Source organism: Conger conger, chromosome 2 (genome assembly GCF_963514075.1).
Source record: "Conger conger chromosome 2, fConCon1.1, whole genome shotgun sequence".
In the NCBI taxonomy this organism is placed as follows: Eukaryota; Metazoa; Chordata; class Actinopteri; order Anguilliformes; family Congridae; genus Conger; species Conger conger.
In genome coordinates, this window is record NC_083761.1 from 74,462,147 (window position 1) to 74,482,054 (window position 19,908).

Here is a 19,908-nt window from a genome sequence, read left to right on the forward strand (position 1 = left end):
GACTGGTTGAAGCTGACAGTAAGGTGACAGTAACACAAATAACCCCACATTACAACAGTGGTATTCAGAAGAGCATCTCTGAACACACAATGCATCAAACCTGTAAGTTGATACAGCAGCAGAAGACCAATAAGTAACAAGAATAGTTCTAATAAAAACCTAATACAGTGCTCACTGAGTGTATATATCTCAGCCTCAAAAGTGAAATCCTGCATTGACGAGCAGTCACAAATTAAGAAACCAAAAAGTGCGGCAGAATCCATTCCACGTCATGTCATTTGCAGGGGTGAATACCCCACCCCCCACTCAATCATTTTTACAAGGGTGGGATGTCTGCAGCCGGGTCCTGGAATGAGCAGAGATGCGCCTGTAGAACTCAGGGCAGAGGGCCAGGGGGCAGAGGGCCCAGGGGGTAGGGGCCCAGTGGGTAGAAGCCCAGGGGGCAGAAGCCCAGGGGGTAGGGGCCCAGGGGGCAGAGGACCAGGGGGCAGAGGGCCAGGGGGCAGAGGGACAGGGGGGCAGAGGGCCAGGGGGCAGAGGGACAGGGGGGCAGAGGGACAGGGGGCAGAGGGACAGGGGGGCAGAGGGCCAGGGGGCAGAGGGACAGGGGGGCAGAGGGACAGGGGGCAGAGGGACAGGGGGGCAGAAGCCCAAGGGGGCAGAGGGACAGGGGGGCAGAGGGACAGGGGGGCAGAGGACCAGGGGGCAGAGGGACAGGGGGGCAGAAGCCCAGGGGGGCACAGGGGCAGAAGCCCAGGGGGCAGAGGGACAGGGAGGCAGAGGGCCAGGGGGCAGAGGGCCAGGGGGCAGAGGGACAGGGGGGCAGAGGGACAGGGGGCAGAGGGACAGGGGGGCAGAGGGACAGGGGGCAGAGGGACAGGGGGGCAGAGGGCCAGGGGGGCAGAGGGACAGGGGGGCAGAATCCCAGGGGGCAGAAGAATGAGACACAGAGTGGCAGGGTGTTTTCATCCCTCTGGGGTTCCAGTTTTATTATCTTCAGGACTTAATGCATCCAACTTTAGGACCATTTGGTTTTGGCACCTTTAAAGATTTTTTTTTTGTTCATTTAAACAACAATGCAACTCAAAAAAAGAAAAAAGAAAAAGGTTACTAAGGCTGTGTGAAATGTAAAAATAATATACATACATACAGACATATATAAATAAATCAGCGTTTAAAAAAGGCCTTTTGTTCACTGCAGTTTGATTTGTTTCACCCAAAGCAGAAAATTAAATCCCCACCCCCCCCTCCAAAAACAAAGAAAATTACACACACAACAGTAACATTTTACATTTTTTGCGTTGTCACTTTTCCCCCTTATTATTATTATTTTCTAAAACTTAAGTTTCTCAAGAGCAGATTCACTGTAATTTTAGCATGCATGTAAATTTCTTTATTTGTGAGTCACAAAGCTTCGTTTCTTGTAGTAGCTCGTACTTGTTTTGTCGTCCCGGTTGTCTTTATGCAAGTGTCGGTCTCTTATTCTGCATCCTCTTCTTTTTCTCCCTGCTACCCTTTCCTTTTTTTCAGTGAACCTCTCACCCTTTCATTTCGCTTTTTTTAAAATGTAGCTGGTGTCCATAGAAGGGCTAGATTTGGACTCACTCTCCCGTGACAACCAAAAAAGAAAGTGAACAGGGCCCCAGAAAAAGACGAGAAGGATCTGTTAAAAGAATAGAATTTGTCTGATATTGACTTTGCACATTTTCTTTGTGTGTTTCTCAGCAGCTGTGATAGCAGAGTGTCTGTATTTCCTTTTTATAGTCCTTAAAGCAGTTAGTCAAGATGAGTCTTTTCACTTTTTCGCATTTCCACAATGACTTTGTTGGCCTGTTTTTGCGTCAGGAAGTCTGTCTGTCATTTATTAACTTATATATTCATATATAAAATCAATACATATATTCATAAGAGTTTGCTGTTTGGGTTACTCCCTTTCAAACCCTTAGCTGCTGTGGTTCACAGTTTCAATGCAAAAAAATAAATGAATCAATAAATTTGTAAATAAACAGTGAGGTGAGGGGGCAGGGGGGAGGGAGGGATAGCTTGCAGTCCTGTCTGGACGGAGGAGAGGAAGTCAAAATGGAAATTAAATTTACAAGCTGACCATCCCTTCCTCCTCGTTGCCCGACCCCGCTCCAAACAGAAGATAACCCCGCTCTCAGAACTCCGTTACCCATACTCCCATTCCACCGCTCCCATTTCACTTCAAATCTTTACAAACATTTTTTTTAATTCATTAAATAACGGTAGATGGGAAAATCATGCATTTTTCTTTTTTTTAAACATTTTTCTTTTTTTTTTCAACATGGAAACTCATATATCATTATATCTTTATAATGTGGGGCATCCTCTGTTCCCGTCTCTCCGTTCTCCCCCCCTCCTCCTCCCTCCTCCCCCCCCTCCCACCCCTCTCATACGGGGGTGGTGCGGCGGTTGGCTGTGTTGGTGGAGTCTTTCAGGTCCTTCTGAATGCAGTTGTGGACCTGCAGGAAGTTGTGGTCCCTCTCGGAGTTGTAGGTGGCGGTGGGCGTGCCGGCGGACTTGAGCGGGTCCCGGGTGAGCGTGTACATGGAGATCTCGGTGGACGGCAGCGCGCCGAAGCCCTTCAGGCCCACGGGCGAGGCGTCGCGGGAGTGCGAGGGCTCCGTGGAGCGGGAGCTGGAGCGGGAGCGCTGGCGGTAGCGGTAGCGGTAGCTGGGGATCCGGGTGATGGCCGAGCTCTGCAGGTAGTCGGGGGCGCGGGAGCCCACCCGCAGCTGCTTGTGCCGGTCGATGAACATGTGCACCGCCAGCACGCCCACCATCTCTGCCATGATGAAGGACAGCGCCCCGAAGTAGAAGGACCAGCCGTACGAGTAGCTGTTCTTCTTGGAGTCGCTCTTGGAGGGGTCGCCCGCGTTGGCCGATATGTACACGATGATCCCGATGATGTTGCTGAGGCCTGGTGGGAGGCAGGAAGTGACACGGGTCAGGAGGGGAAGTGACATACGTAGGTCTGAATCTCACAGAGTTACGGTGCGATCACGGAATCTCGGAAGTCGGCGGTTTTCCAAGTGAGAAAAGTCCTATTGAACGGCTATAAATGTCGTGATCTCGGGCACCTACGGAGTAGACCGAGTTTCCGAGATGACGACAAAAGCGTGGTAGACTGACAATGAGGAACTCCACCAATCCCGGGGTACATCGAGCAGAAAAACCCAAACAGCGATTGGTGGATAATTTCAGGAAGTAGCCCTAAAATATTCAACATCAAATATGCATAGTCATTATTGTTGACGTTATTGTATTGGTAAAACCCAACATACCCATCGATTGGAAGAGCTTCTGTCTGTATTTTGTGCATAAGGCTATATGGCAACTGTCTTTTATTAGCCCTGTTCTGTTTCAGGTATGAAAAACAGGACAATGTGGTAGATAGGTAGGCTGCGTCCAGAATCGCATACTTAGCAGACAGCACTACCCATATTACATTTCAATGAATATCAGCCTGAAATTTAGTATGAGTAATATGCTAGCATGCGGTTTCAGATGCAGTCATGAAGTCTGAAGAGGCTCCACTAAACACAAATACACAAGTCCTGGATTCAGCTGATTCAATTTGTATGACAGTTTAACTAGATTCAAGGTGTTCATTTCCTTACCAACACAGTTTAAGCAATTTGGGCAATCACCAAGATTAGCAAAACTGCCACAAATTAAACAATGCATCACTTGTATGTTATGGGTCACAGGTAAGGACAAACGATGAATGAATCAAGCTGGAGTTAAATACATTTTTGGAGATTGAATCCTTTGCACACCATCTATACTATACAAGGTCTCCAAGAAAATGATTCTTCTGACCTTAATGGAGTCGTGGGAACTGACACTAAATAGAGCTAATCGGATTGCAGCGGCCTTTCCATGAATCCAGCAAATAAGCAATAACGCTGCAGCAGGAAGTGCCGAAAGATTTGCTCCAGAATCATGAGAACAGTGAAAGTGTAAACAGCAGATTTGGCCATTACGCTTTCATTACAACTCATTACATGTCTAAACGGCCTCAGATAAAAACACATCCGCCGATTATTTTTAATTGGAGAGAGGGCTTTACTTAATGCTCCAACATTACAGCCCCTCCAAGTGACTTTGCTTAGCCTATTTTGTGTCTTTGTTTAGCCAATAATGAGGACGAATTCACACACAGTTTCCTCTTTTCTTTTTCCCGGTCTCCCACAACCGCACACACATACACACAAACACACACATACACACACACACACACACACACACAGTCAAGCGTTATAAATTCTGTGACAGTGAATCTGTGATGTTCGATTGTAGGGAAAGCGTGTCAGGAACGCTGTATTTTTAGTTTAATCCCAGTGGATACTTAGCCTAGCAACAGGAGTATGGCAGGGATTGAGTCTCACACTGGCGAATGTTTCATGGATGGATCCTGTGAGCAGACCGCTCAGCCGTGACGAGCCTGGGTCACAGAGCCTGTGACGCTGAAGGTGTATGGCCGTTTACTGTGATGTCATTATTTTGTGGCTAATGCTCACAGGCAGTTTGCTGTGAAGTCAAAGTGTGTTTAGGGTCCGAGCAGCACGAATCTGCAGGCTCTGCCAGAGGTCTCTCTCTCATTTCTCTCTTTCTCTCTCTCTCTCTCTCTCTCTCTCTCTCGCTACATTTTTAGCAGGAAAAGTGACAAACTGTGAGAATGTGCAACAAATAATTACAGAGCAAAGCTTGGGATATTAAAAAAAAAAGACTGTCCATTGTATAACAGCAAGTAGTATCTCTCATAAAATAAATCTTAACAACAATTGATAGAGATCTTTATCTCTGTCTCTGATGGCAAGCTACTGTTTTCTTTACTCAGTAAAGCTGGTCTTTTTCATAGCTGAATGAGTGATAAAATTGGGATACAGTGTTCCGCTGTCGTGCCTCTGTTCCAGTCTCGCACCCTCCCTCTCGTCCTCTTTCTCTCTCCGTCCGTCTCCGACCTCTCCCATTCCCTCTCATTTCCACACGCTCTCCTCTGACTCCGCTGTGCCCTGGCACGCTCTCTCGCCCTCACTCCTCCACCCCTCTCACCTGCGGACACGAAGAAGATTCCGGCGCTGAGGATGATGTTGTGGCGGGACTTGTAGAACTCGCTGGCGGCGATGCACAGCCCCCCCATGAAGAGCAGGATGACGCTGAGGATGGGGAAGATGCTGGAGGCTCGCACCGCACCTGTGCACAGGGGGACAGAGGGGGAGTTACACAGGGGGACAGACGGGGAGTTACACAGGGAGACAGAGGGGGAGTTACACAGGGAGACAGAGGGGGAGTTACACAGGGGGAGTTACACAGGGGGACAGAGGGGGAGTTACACAGGGGGAGTTACACAGGGAGACAGAGGGGGAGTTACACAGGGGGAGTTACACAGGGGGACAGAGGGGGAGTTACACAGGGGGACAGAGGGGGAGTTACACAGGGGGACAGGGGGGGAGTTACACAGGGGGACAGAGGGGGAGTTACACAGGGGGACAGAGGGGGAGTTACACAGGGAGACAGAGGGGGAGTTACACAGGGGGACAGAGGGGGAGTTACACAGGAGGAGTTACACAGGGGGACAGTGGGGGAGTTACACAGGGAGACAGAGGGGGAGTTACACAGGGAGACAGAGGGGGAGTTACACAGGGGGACAGAGGGGGAGTTACACAGGAGGAGTTACACAGGGGGACAGTGGGGGAGTTACACAGGGAGACAGAGGGGGAGTTACACAGGGGGACAGAGGGGGAGTTACACAGGGAGACAGAGGGGGAGTTACACAGGGGGAGTTACACAGGGAGACAGAGGGGGAGTTACACAGGGGGAGTTACACAGGGGGACAGAGGGGGAGTCAGCCACTCTCAGCCCCATTTCGCTCAGGGAACAGGGCCTCTGAAGGGGGATGCCTGGGTGGAGCTTCTTCTGCACGGAGAATGTCTTTAGAAGGCTCTCTCTCTCACACACACACACACACACACACGCATACACTCCTAAACACACACATATACAGCTCTAAACACACATGAAGACATGCATAAATGTGTATACAAGCACAGGCACCCATACTGTACACACACACACACACACCATGTCTCTCTCCAGCCTCTCCTGGGTGTTTAACATGCACACTTATTCTAACCTTTCATTAGGCTGGTTAAAGTTTCACAACATCCCCTCTGCTATCAGCAATTTATTCCCAAAGTGCTGATGACCAGCGAGCAGGGAACATCTGAGAGGCTCTCCCAGAACAGCCTGTACTGCCGGGCCCTGGACCCAATGCAACCCCGAACCGCCTCTTCCTGTATTCATATCTACCAATAATAATTCCTGTACAGTCTCTCTCTAGATCCACATCTACTAATGAGGTCTCCTTCCTGTACGCCACACAATGACCCCAAAGTTGCGTGCAGTCGCACGCACGTATTGATCGATTGTCAGAAAACAATCATCAACATGAGTGACATGTCCTGACTTGCGTTGAGAGACTGACACTTCATCGTCGACAAATGCTGGAGGATGTACAATAATCACAGGCACTTATAGAGCAGTTTGAAAGAGAGAATCTGAGAGGACATTTCTACTACAGCCCAGTCCTGTTTTACTGGCCGAAGCATCATTCAGAGCTCTGCAGCTACTCTTCCTCTCTCTTTCAGCCTCCTCTACCTCAGCCTTCTCTCTGTACGTGCTCATGACAGGGCGTGTGTGTGTGAGTGTGTGTGTCTGTGTGTGTCTGTGTATGTGGGTGCGTGCGTGCGAGTGTGTGTGTATGCATGCATGAATGTGTGTATTGGCATGTGTGTCTATGTGAGTGTGTGCACGTGTGTGTTTTTGCGTGAGCGTGTGTGTCTGGGTGTCTGTATCCATGTGTGTGTGGGTGCATGCATGTATGTGCGAGTGTATGCGTGCTTGTGTGTTTGTGTGTGCGCTTGCTTGTGGGTGTGTGTGTGTGTGTGTGAGTATGTGTCAGGGTCACACGCAGTGGCTTGATAAAATATTAAGGTGTCCTGAGTGCTGGCCCTGGTCGTCCCACTCACATTAACCCCACAGTCATTGACATCTCCAGTCAGAACGCATTATCAGAAGATGCTAAGCAGAGCGTTCTCTGGAGTCAGCACAACCAGGGCCCCAAACGGTCCCCACAAGAGTGGAGAAACGGGCACTGCCTTCGAGATGGAGGGAGGTCAAGTTCAGGAGGTGCTAGTTCAGGACAGGTTAATCGTAGAAGATGGATTGGATGCGTGACACACGGGTAACGGAACAGAGAGCACTCCAGGGGAGGCCGCAGTAAGAGAGCTACCTACTCGGATGAAATGGATAAAGAGATGTCTCTTTTGGCACATGGTATTGTGGGAATGGGTTTACCCTCCAAACATAGGCTTTCAGCAGATAGAAAGTTAGCTATGCCCCGCTGAGATTTATTGGTCACACTTTACAATAAGGTTCATGAATTGGCATTTACTAATGTAGTTGTTAACATGAATTAATGATGGTCAAATGCATTAATTAAGCATGAAATTAACTTTTCATTAGTTAATGCATTTGTTAACAACTGATTAACATGATATTTATATATTGGCAAACCAAAGGACGAACTTAAAATTAGTTAACCATTAACAAATACATTAACTGACCTTTTCATTCCAATATGAATTGGCAATAATGGATGTAGCTGTTAACGTTAATTAATGATGTACAAATAACTCAGCCAGTCCTTCTAAACACAAAATGTGGTGCAGCTTTCAGTATAATCCTGAAGACATGCCAATATCTGTGCGTGTGTGTCTGTGTGTGTGCCTGCATGCATGCCCCTAAGTGAATTTGTGTGTGCGTATGTTTGTGTGTGTATCTGTGCATGCGTTTGTGCCTGCGTGCGTGCATTTGCGCCAGTGTGTGTGTGTATGTGTGCATGCGTGTGTGCCTGTGTGCGTGCATGTGTGTGTGAGTCAGTGTGTGTGTGTGTGTATGTGTGCATGCGTGTGTGCCTGTGTGTGTGCATGTGTGTGTGTGTGAGTGTATGTGAACGTGCATGTGTGAGTGTGCGTGTGCGTGAGTGTATGTATCTGCACATGTACATGTGTGTGTGTGTTTACGTGAGTGTATGGGTGTGCACGTGTGTGTGTTTGAGAGTGTGTGTGTGTGCATGTGTGTGTGAGAGTATGTGTGTGCGCACGTGCATGTGCATGTGTGTGTGTATGTATGTGTGTGTGCGTAAGTGTGTGTGTGTGTGCATGTGTGTGTGAGAGTATGTGTGTGTGCACGTGCATGTGCATGTGTGTGTGTATGTATGTGTATGTGCGTAAGTGTGTGTGTGCGTACATGTTTGTGTGCGTGAGTGTGTGCGTCCATACTTGTGAGCGGTAGAATAATTGAGTTCAGTTGAACTGGAGGCTGTGTTATTGGCTTGTTAATTTATTTCGCCAGGCCAGAAATACCCCTGAGTGGGAGTAGACATTAATTTGGTACATTTTTATTTTGCATTTCTTTGCTCTGAAACAAAACAGGAGCATTATTTATGCATGTTGTTCTTTTCAAATGCTCACCCCCACTACAACACGGGTTGCCTCTTATGAATCAAAGGCACAGTGCTCATTGGATAGGTACTATATAGTAAAGAAAAGCACTCAATCTGGCAGAACAACTAGGACACTAGGACCATGACACACATTACTTTTCAATCATATAGGCCAGCAATCATCAAATCCAAATCTGGCCCTGGTCTTCTTTTCTCCCATGTAATTGGCTGAACAGCTACTGATTGGCCAGACTGTTTTTACACCTGACACCCAGGTAAAGGGAGGGTGGAAAACCAGCAGTTCTCGGACCTCAAGGACCATGATTTGTCCTAGAGGGCTGAAAAAATGCTGCTTTTCCACCCTCCTTCACCTGGAAGTCAGGTGTGAAAACAGTCTGACCAATCAGTAGCACTAATCGCTCAGTTCATTTGCTGGGAAAAAATGAGAACCAGGGCAGGATTCGGATGCAAGGGTCAGAGCGGGTGACCCCTGGTCTAGATATAGACCACAGTTCAATAGTTTATTTGTCTAGTTTATGTCTACGGAGAGCCTGACCGAAGTCTGGAGACGTGGCGGAGACAGAAAGGCCTAACAATCTCCACCCCGGGCAGGTAATTGGAGGGCCATGACCCCGCCTCTGACCTCCCGGTGACATCAGCGTCTCACAGGCACTGCCTGCGGCTACCAGTGATGACCAACACCGGCTTCCTGAGCGCTAAATCACAGCCTGTCGCCAGCCTCTCCTTCAACTCCAGCCCAGTCCTTAACTTTAACTATAATTTCACTGTAATCCCCATTCATCCGTCCGTCCGTAATTGAACCCACGTTATCCCTGGTCTGTCGAGGGGTGCCAGAGCCCGTCCCGGCACACATTGGGGGAGATACAGGAATACACACTGGACAGGTCGCCAATCTACTGCTGGGTGTGATTGCTCAAATTGGGCGTAATTGGCTAAATGTGTTTGTGAGGAAAAATAACTTATTTGTAAGTCAAAGTTGTAAATTGTACATAAAGGACCTGTATCTCTATTGCAGGGAATGGCACTTCTGTAATCGTAAGCACTGTGAGTTATGAGGCTCACAGAAAATGGCCGCCTATTGCAGGGGGAGATCACCACACGCTGTGCACCGCCCACCAGGCTATCCTGACAAGGAGAGTGGGCGGAGCCACACAGTAGTCGCCACGGTGACTTGGCTCATGCCACACACCTTTGGAACGCCATTTCCCACACCCTCCTTAAATGCTAACTGCTAAGGCATGTCAGTGTTGGCATGTCCAACGCTTAATACAGCTGGACAGCAAAAATACCACTGTCTGCTGTGAAATACGAGAGGGGCACTCTCAATGGAAAAGCATGGATTATTTCAGACATTGCTCCCTTGGGAGGGAGTCTTTCACAAGCAACACTGCGAGCGTTTCACCAATTAGAGGGCACCCTTTGTAGAGAGGGCCTTGGTGGCTTAATGTGACTGGAATGTCACATGAAAGAACAAAATTCTGCCCTTTGAGGTGTCTTAAGCTTCCTCCGCTGTCCCCATTAGACGTGTGGTAATTGGGGAGTGGGCTAGAGTGTGTAATTAAGGGGAACGGAGGGTCATCATGAATGTGGCGTGTCTCCTCGGATCGTCTCTGCAGCTCAAAAACCCTCGGGAGTATTCGCCTCTGAATCACCCTGCCTTTTTTCGTTGTTATTGTTTAGAGAAATTAAATTACCTTTTTCAAATTGTAGCAGAGACCGAAAACAGGCTGTTTCTATCCCCTGAACAATTCCTCTTCGGATGTGTGGTTTCACAACGCCAGATGAGTGATATCTGGCCATTTATATAATAGGCCTATGTACTGCATTCTTCAGATTGCTGTTAGCATTTTGTCTGAAAGCCTTGTCGTTCTCCGTAGCAGCCAGTACAGCCTGCAATCTATACCCAGGGAGGGAGCGAGAGGGAGTGAGGGGGACCCGGAGAGGAATCAAAGCATTGATTGATATGTCTTTGTACAACAGCCATGTCCCCTGTATATTCAATCAGACCTCTCTCTCTCTCTCTCTCTCTCTCTCTCTCTCTCTCTCTCCCTCTCTCTCTCTCTCTCTCTCTCTCCCTCTCTCTCTCTCTCTCTCTCTCACACAGACACGTACACACACAACAGTGGTCCAACAGTCCCATATCACAACCATACAGAAAAACACACAAATGTAAAGGCTGGTTTGCTCCCACTACCTACATGTATGTATTGCAGTTTTTTGCATAACGTGTAAGGAGAGGAATGACAATAAACTAAACTACTAATAAACTAAACAACTATCACACACACACCCGCATGCAATGCACATCTGAGCCAAAATGGCTCCTCACTTCAGTCTCTCACAATCCCAAATGTGCTGATCAGCAGGGAGCACAGGCAGACAGGCAAGGCAAATAATGTCTTCCAGCTGTCTGTGTCAAATTTATTGCATACTACAAATGAATACTGCAAATACTGATGAATGCCCTACCCAACTATCACACACACACACACACACACACACCCATGCATGCACACGCACATGCTCTCTCACACACACACACACACACACAGGGCCGTGTCACCTGTTCTGTTGAAACCAGGAAGCCAAACTGAAAGAGAGAAGCAGGGACTGGAGAATAATAATGATCTATTTCTGTCATTTTTAATGGCAGCAGTTTCTGACCTCTGACTTCCATTCTCCACAGATTATATTTCATTAACTCAAACTACACTGCATTTAAGACTGATGTTCCCTTCGATCGGCTCCAATGACAATACAAAATGTCACACTTTGTCTCTGGGAATTTTCACATACATGACCCTGGCACGTGAGCCTTAAGAAGGCCCAGTGCCATCAAGTGTATGCATGTTCATATCCATACCCATACTGTACAGACGCACACACACACACACACACACACACACACTTTAAAAAGCACATGCATGCACTGGTGCAGGTAAAACCTTGAAAAATTTGAGAATCAGTCTTAACAGGGAGGCAATTATATGAATATCTGCAGAAGATAGCAATGCAATAATTATAGAAATACTGTACTATACAGTATATTGCATGATTTATGTGATTTATGCACTGTCACAAAACATATTCAAATTACTGTACAATTATACGTTCATGCCAACTGAACACCAGTCAAATAATGGAAAATTATATTCCAGCGGAACAGTAAATATATTCTTTGATGAATTAAGATATTTATTCTCCAGAACAAATTTAGGCTACTGCTTAAAATTCTCAAAGAAATGTACTGCGTTCAAAATGATTTCATTTTGCCTTTGGTGTCACAAAAAATGACATTATTATGGAAACATAAATCAGAGCGAAACACTGTAGTAAAAAAAAACAAAACAATGGAACAATTATCCACAAACATATTTTAATACAGTGCCTGATCATTTCAATTTGACAGATTGATTGAAAAGCCTTACATATTCTAATTGACCTGAGATGAAATAAAGCACCTTGGGAAATGAAGTTTTTAGCACAGAGCTTGTCTGGCACAGGCAGAGCTGTGTGAGTCAGCTTCCACTGCGTTCTCAGCCTGGATCAGACTGTATTCATGGGAAGCCTCTTTCACCACCATGTTTTGTTTATGTATCATGGCTTCTCAATATTTTCAGCGTTAATTAGATGTGTGGTCATGGATGAGAGCATCGGCACCCTGTGTGCGAAGCAGTGCTATCGACTGATTCATTAAGGCTCCGCAAATGTTTATTAATCAGTTCCTCTGTGGCTTCTGCTTTTTCGCCGGTCATGTGACCGGAGCCAAGACCACTGCCACGACGACCTCCGTCTGTGCTGAGTCAAACAGCGTCGTCATGGCGACTGACAGCACAGCCGGACACAGCTAATTGTGAACAGCACGCACTGAACAAAATACCGGTGTTCGAGAACCCACATCCCACCATGAGTCTCACCCGTGTGGCTCACAGCCCATAGAGGGCACACTGTAGGTAACCCTGTAACCCTGGAGATCTACCACCCTGTAGGTTTTCACTGCAACCCTAACGAAACACACCTCATTCACCAGCTAGAGCAGGGCTGTCCAACCCTGTCCCAGGAGAACCACCATCCTGTAGGTTTTCACTCCAACCCTAACAAAGCTAATTAGCAGAGTTGAAATGATTGGTTGAAATGAAAACCATCAGGATGGTAGTTCTCCAGGAAGAGAATTGGGCAGCCCTCCTCCAGTGACTGAAGCATTTCACAACCTCTTGAATAAGGTGTGCTTTGTTTGGGTCGGAGTGAAAACCTACTGAATAGTAGACCTCTAGGAACGGGGTTGGTTCTCCATGCCAGAGTGTACATATGAACCAAGGTGATTTAACAACCAAAGAAAACCTAATCAATCAGTTTTTTGTGATGTTAAGTTTCATTATTTGCAGCAGTTTGTGAAACAATGGTTGTTTTGGTCCAGATGTTTTAGGGAAATATTTATTAAAATTGACTTATTTTATTACATTTTTTTATTACAGATTTCACAATCTGCTTTTTATATGAAGTGTAACGATCGTTAAACGAGTTTCAAAATATCATCTGGGAAGTCTGACATTCCCCATTCACCTCAACAGGGGCCTATTCCACAAAGCAAGATTGTGGAGTTAGCCAGATAATTGCACAAAGTAAACCCCGGAACAGCTCATTTTACTTCAGTCCATGTTCCAGATTTGAGTGGGGACTGGGTTTTGCTCAGTGCAGCTAACTCAGTAATCCTGCTTTGTGGAACAGGCCCCATCATGCCTCCTGGGAGATTCACAAACTAGCAGATTAGCTGAAGGCATGCTTCCCTGCCTAGTTCTGCATGTCTATGATTGCTGCCACAGTCTGGTCCCACCCGGTCAGTAAACTGAGCTCCTTCTGGTGAGTAATCTGAGCTCCTCCCAGTCAATAACCTCAGCTCCACCTGGTCAGTAACATGAGCTCCACCCGGTCAGTAACCTGAGCTCCACCTGGTCAGTAACCTGAGCTCCACCTGGTCAGTAAACTGGGCTCCATCTGGTCAGAAATCCGAGCTCCTCTGTTTGGAAGGAGCAGGGGAGAAGTCCCATTGATTGCATTGGCCGGTACAGTCAGTGTACCTCTGCATCTGGCTGAGGTCGTCAGGGCCCAGTTTAGGGCAGAGCCCCGGCCCGTGCCCAGATCCAGGCCTGTATGGAGCCCTGTCCGTTAACCAGGGCCTGACACTGCAGGCCTCCCTCAGCAGCTACGGCCAATGTAACCTTACAGGGGAAGGGGGGCCAGCCCACAATCAGTCTGCGCTCTCTGATTCTCTCCCCCCTTTTCTCTCTCTGTCATCTTCTCTTCATCTCGTTCCCATCCATCCCCACCCTCTCAGCGAACTCCCTCCCCACTCCCTTCTTCACTTTCTACTCTTCTTTCTCTCTGCTCCTTCCATCTCTTCCGTCCGTCTCTCCCTTTCTTCTCCTCGTTTATCGTCTCCGTTCGGATCGCCAGCTCCACGTCGCCGTCCAGCAGGCTCTCCCACCGCTCCACGGGCAGCAGAAGCAGCTCGGCGCGTGAGCTCGAACGCACGCTGAACCCGAACCCACCGGCGCTTCAGCCGAGCGGCTCTTCTGCGTTACATAATCCACAACACACACACACACACGCGTGTAGTTCCCTGCCAAAAGTGGCGTAAAAACACGCGGTGAAGCCGCGTTCGTCCGTTACCGCCGGTCCGGCGGAGGGTCTCGGTGCGTGTCGCTACGCGGTCGGCTGTGGGGCGCTGTGACACCGGGGGGTCGGCGGGGCTGTCTCGCTGACCTGCACTCACGCTCGCTCCTCGCTGTTGTCTCCCGCCGTGCTGCGAGTGGGAGTGTTGAGCAGAAAGCTGGAGCTCCGCAGCGCGGGGAGAGATCACAGACACCAGAGAATCCGCATTTCGAGCTGTGGATAATCGAGCTGCAGCTTGTGGCCAACGCGGCTCGGCGTGTGGGAAAGAAGCAGGGCTATCCGAGGACCATGACTACTGGTGAAGCAGACACACACCTGGGGCACGTTCAATCAGAAAACTTTTTGCTTTTTTGCCGCAAAGCGAGCCACACTCGCCACACAGTTGTATTTGCATTTGTATTGCTTGGTACTGTAGTTAGTCCTAATTCCTGGAAATAACGTTCATGGCCGTACAGCTGTTTCTTTGTGAATTGTAGCTTATCAGATCTGCTGTGTATCTTGTAATGACCTATGATATTCTTTGTTCGTTGTGTTGGAAGCGTCTGCTAAATAAAATGTAATGTAATCTACACAAATATTCCCCCTCATATGGAAAACGTGCATTGGTTTTCATCAAGTGGAGGAAAACTGCTGACAACTTCACTGGTGAATCGGAGCCAACATTTTCAAATTAATTACAATAATTTCCCACACTGAACTGCTTATGAAACAGCTAATGTGTATTAATTATACTTAATTCTGTGCCACATGAATGATGTCCTACCGAATTAATGTCAAAATGTGTTAAACATAGGCAAGGAATTTAACTCATGGTCTCCATAAAACATATGGAAGATCTGTTTCTTTATTACAAATGAATAAATACGCAAGCAAGCAGGCACAACCAGGATGCCATCCACAGGTGATGGAATAGTAGGGCACACCCCATACTGACAGTATACGGCCCCGAGTCTTTGCCACTTTCAGGGTTTCTCACAGACCTAACTACAATGACCCAATCTTCTCCAAAAATGATGCACCTTCTCATCACAGATACGCACAGAATTTAGATTCAAATTTACCCAGCACGTGCCCCAAAACACCTTCAGCTGGTGGTAAAAGTTCTCTGATTGTGTCCCTCTAAAACATATGTCCACCCACATTACTCTGCTCCTATATGAGTGTACATATATAATCTCTGTCTCTCTCTCTCTCTCTCTCTGTCTCCCTCACTCTCTCTCCCTCCCTCTCCCTCCCTCTCCCTATCTCGCTCATACCATCTTTACCTCATGGGATATGAACCCACAGTCTTTAACAGACCAGAATGGCCTATGCGGATTGAATGTACTGTATATTGATGTACTCGAATCTTCTGACCATAATGTCAGACTTTAATATGAGTGGCCACCCACTGGCACTGTCGACTCACGTGGGGTAGCGCAAGCAGCGTGTTGGAAGACAGTTTGACAAACGATTTGTCACTATGAAAAAACGAGGTATTTTAATGAGCGCCAGCAGTCTGGCCATAACAAGCCTCTTGTTTAAATACTCACTCTTCAAACGGTAGTCATGGAAACAAACACTTTGCAGAAGTAGAAAGGAGTACAGTAGGTAAAGGCTACAGCAGCGCTTTTTTATCAATCGTGTCTCGCACACAGACTGAATTTTCAAATGTTCCTTCAGCTGCTCACAGTTTTCACGTGAACCTCTGACTCAAACTACTACAGCTTTCATCTGCTGTGTACTGAGCTTTATTCTATTATACACATCATTATTAACAAACTGAAACTTTTATAAGCGAGTCAGCCACAATATCACACCAACCCTACCATCTCCTCACAGCACATCTATCCTATGCACAGTTACTGAAGCATTTCACAATAATTGTATAGTTTTGGGCTTTGCTTCAATATACTGTACATACAGACAAGGTAAAGTAGAACGCCTTTGGTAGTTTGATTAATGCATATTATGTATTTAAATAAAGTGTTATGTTTCTATATTGTTTGTAAAAAAATATTTATTTATAGGAATGTAACGTGATTTAACGGACAGCATTGAGAAATATGGATTCCATTTTAAAAACAGGCTGACGTAAAGTAGCAGCTTCAGATGAAGGGGGGCAAGAGGGGGCTCAACACACACCCTCACGATCCTCCTGCGTCTCCAATCACTTTGCAACAAAGTCAGATGGGTGAAGACAGAGTCCTGACCTATATAGGAGAGCTTGAAATATTTATAGAAGTGAATGCCCTAATTGGCAGGCCATTGGGGGAGCCGTAGCCCAGTCCTGTCATCCCGTTCACAAGCACTTCATACATTAATACGGCGGCGGCCATTTTGTCCCCCCTTTGTCCTCCTCCACTCCAGTGTCCGAGTACTACAACGTCATTACCATAATTATCACCGGGCCCGTAACCGAGACCAACTGACCCACAAATGATCTTTGACCTTTCAATAAAGCTTGTCTTTCCATTTCTGCCCTGGTTATCTTAAAACAATTACGACAGTTGAAATAATGATATGACAACAATTCATTGGAGGGGATATCGTAAGGTAGTAAATTAGACAGTTAGAAATTTTATCTTCAATATTTTGATAAATATTAAGTGTTATAGTGTGCCAGGTGTCAGGTGCACTCAATGCAGATCAATGTTCTTCTTCAACTGTGAATTGATGATTTTTAAAAAGAATTTTCTCGCATCCAGACTTCATTGAATGGAACCATTATGTAGCTCCTCTGAGGAACACTATGGAAACGTGGTATTTCGTGTAACCCCAAGTACTCGCCCCACCAAAACACCGGCATTCCTCCATCGTTCCACTCAGAAAAGCGGACTTACGTAAGAAGTACTCCGCAGTGTCAGCCTCATAATCTGTGTCTTCGGGGAAGTGATCTATCTGTTTACACAGCCCTTTAAAGTTTCCTGCAAGAGACAAGAACAACAAAGTTACAAACCTGGAATCTGACCTTTAAAAAAATGAATAAAACAATGAATATGAGGTTAAAGTGCATTTGAAATCTGTTGCTGTTGTCTCTCAAAATGCTGACCAAATAAGCGTCGATGCCAGCAAAGCCAGCCATCATGAGACTGAAAAATCGGAATAAATGAATCAGAAACATAAACAAAACATTTTGTACATTAAAATCATCCCTGTGATACATGGTTAGAAAGCATGAATGCAACTGGCAAGCTCAGCAATAGCAAACATCCTGGTATACCACGGTACACCACTGCAATGGATGACTGAAGAATACTTTCAATTTTGAAGAAAACCCCTTTTTCAACTGTCAAACAGATCAAGAACACTCTCCAGGATGCAGGCATAAATGTGTCAAGTTAGAGTTTCAGTTTGTTAGAGTCTGCTAAAAAGTACATTCAAAAACAAACTGGAACATAGTCCTGGAGTTCTGGATCAGTCTCCTGGACAGGTGAGATGCGTATTAATCTGTGCCAAAGAGGCGAAAAGAGGACAGTGTGGAGAAAGAAAGGAGCTGCTAATGATCCAAAAGCCCCCTCCCCAATCTGTCAAACACGGTGGAGGCAGTGCTATGGTTTGCCCATGTATGGCTGCCACTGGCTTGCTCACTTTATCGATGGTTTAGTGGGTGCTGATAGCAGCAGCAGGATACAATCCGTACAACAGTGTACAGAAACCTATTATCTGCTCAAATCCAACCAAGTGCCTCAAAACCCATTGGATGGCGCTTCACCTTGCTGCAGGACAATGACCTCAAACATACTGCTAAAGCAACCGAGAGTTTTTCAGGGCCAAGATACCCAGCATCCGGTTATATCTATGGGTTGCAGACTTCAGCAATCATTGACTGTAAAGGATTTGCATATAAATATTAAAAAACTAAGCACTAAATATGTCAACTTTATTTCAGATTATGTTCATTTGTCCACTACTTTTGGTCCTCTAAAACTGTATAAAAATGGCTATAATTCCTACACGAATCACCTGATATGGATGTAAATACTTAAAGCTGACAGTTGGCACTTTAACCTCAGCGACTACGTTTACATGCACACATTATTCAGATTATTGTCATTATTCCAAATGAGACAATATTCAGATTAAGCCGTTTACGTGGCTACTGAGAAGTGAATGTTCTTTTAATATTCCCGTTTACAAGCAGTCGTGCATAGTCCCATTAAATGTAAAATGTGCATATGCTGTTACGTCCCTTACACTCGTTACTTACAATTCAAAATGTTAAAAATAATAGCTTCTCCGCCTGTCCAAAAATGTTTTTGCAGGGCCTTCCATCGTGCTGTCTGGCTCGTGTTTAAATACAATGGGTAGAAACAGCAGTGTGACCGTTAACAACACCCTCAGGCCGTACGTGTTAGAAACTGCTGTGAAAACCAAGACTGAGATGGATATTCCAAATAAGCCGTATACATGTCCAAATAGCGCTCCAATAACCCAAATAATATCGGCATATGCCTCATGTCTTAATTGGAAAATGCCATATTCAGATACTCAATCATGATGTGCTTACAGGGACCCATATCTTATTCAGGATGTCGTTGGGATATTTGGAATAATATGAGTGAGCATGTAAATATATATATATGTTTTTAGCCAGTGTACTGGAGCACAGAGCCAAAGCAACAAAAACGGTTTCATTGTCCCAATACTTGTGCAGTTAACTACAATCCATTTCCACAGGCACTTTTGCAGCAATCTGGGGTAAGTTCAGTTCCCTACTCCTTACAGGCCCAGCAGCCCAATCCCATTCGGGACTGAACCCACAACCTCCTGATCATGAGCCAATTCCCACACCTATTACTCCACACTGCAGTCTGGACAGCTAATCAATGCTAGCGCTAATGCTGCAGCAGTCAGGGTGTGTAATGAATGCTCCACGCTATCCGGTGTTTGGGGATGCCTGTACTGTACACACACTGTAACAGTAAGAGTGTAGCAGGGTAGGACAGGCTGCAGGTGGAGTTTTACACACACTTTAACAGTGAGAGTGTGGCAGGGTAGGGCAGACTGCAGGTGGGGTTTTACACACACACTTTAACAGTGAGAGTATAGCAGGGTAGGGCAGACTGCAGGTGGGGTTTTACACACACTTTAACAGTAAGAGTGTAGCAGGGTAGGGCAGACTGCAGGTGGAGTTTTACAGACAGGAGGCCTACAGGAGAGATCGGCCTGGATCTGGTCCAGCCTCCCCACAGGGGGCTGCTTCTCACTTCCCCGTCCTGTTCAGTCGTTTGGCCCGTCTCGCTACGCAGCGGCGTCGAGACACAAGGTCCCATGGGAAAAGCGTCCGACTGGCGCGCCGCACAGACCCGTTTCACCCGAACATCCAGGAAAAAAAAAAGAGGCTTTGTTTCAGGATGGCTGCCTCGTTCGTTTCCGGTAAACACCTGTAATTCTCCAGAAACAGGTGTGTGAGAAAAGGGCTTCTGGCCAGCGGGGGGGGCCGTGGGGCGGCGGGGTTAACCTAGGGAACGGCCGCTCGCTCGCTCAGCAGCGGAGGAGTGTGATTGACTGCCCGTAATCCTCTCCGGACGCAGGGGAAACTGCTGAGCCCCGGTGAATATTACTCTCACCCGAACCTTCCCCAGGTCTGGAGCGCAATCAAACACACTCCCATTGATTTTATTAGCCCGCGCTGCGGCTAATAGGGAGAGAGGGAGAGGGGGAGATGAAAGGGAGGGGTGGAGGCTGCGCGGGAGGAA

The 19,908-nt window shown here is 46.8% G+C and overlaps 1 protein-coding gene across 1 annotated transcript in view; it reads right to left on the reverse strand.

Moving 5' to 3' along the window:
- Positions 1-2,411: 2,411 nt before the first annotated feature.
- The window catches only part of LOC133122090 (voltage-dependent calcium channel gamma-2 subunit-like), a 74,392-nt gene continuing 56,895 nt past the window's right edge, over positions 2,412-19,908 (reverse strand). Inside the window, exons 2-4 of the mRNA XM_061231787.1 lie at positions 17,050-17,133; positions 5,080-5,220; positions 2,412-2,941 (exon numbers count right to left, since the gene is read on the reverse strand). Coding sequence (XP_061087771.1) covers positions 2,412-2,941; positions 5,080-5,220; positions 17,050-17,133 — 755 coding nt within the window. The remainder of the gene's footprint in view (positions 2,942-5,079; positions 5,221-17,049; positions 17,134-19,908) is intronic.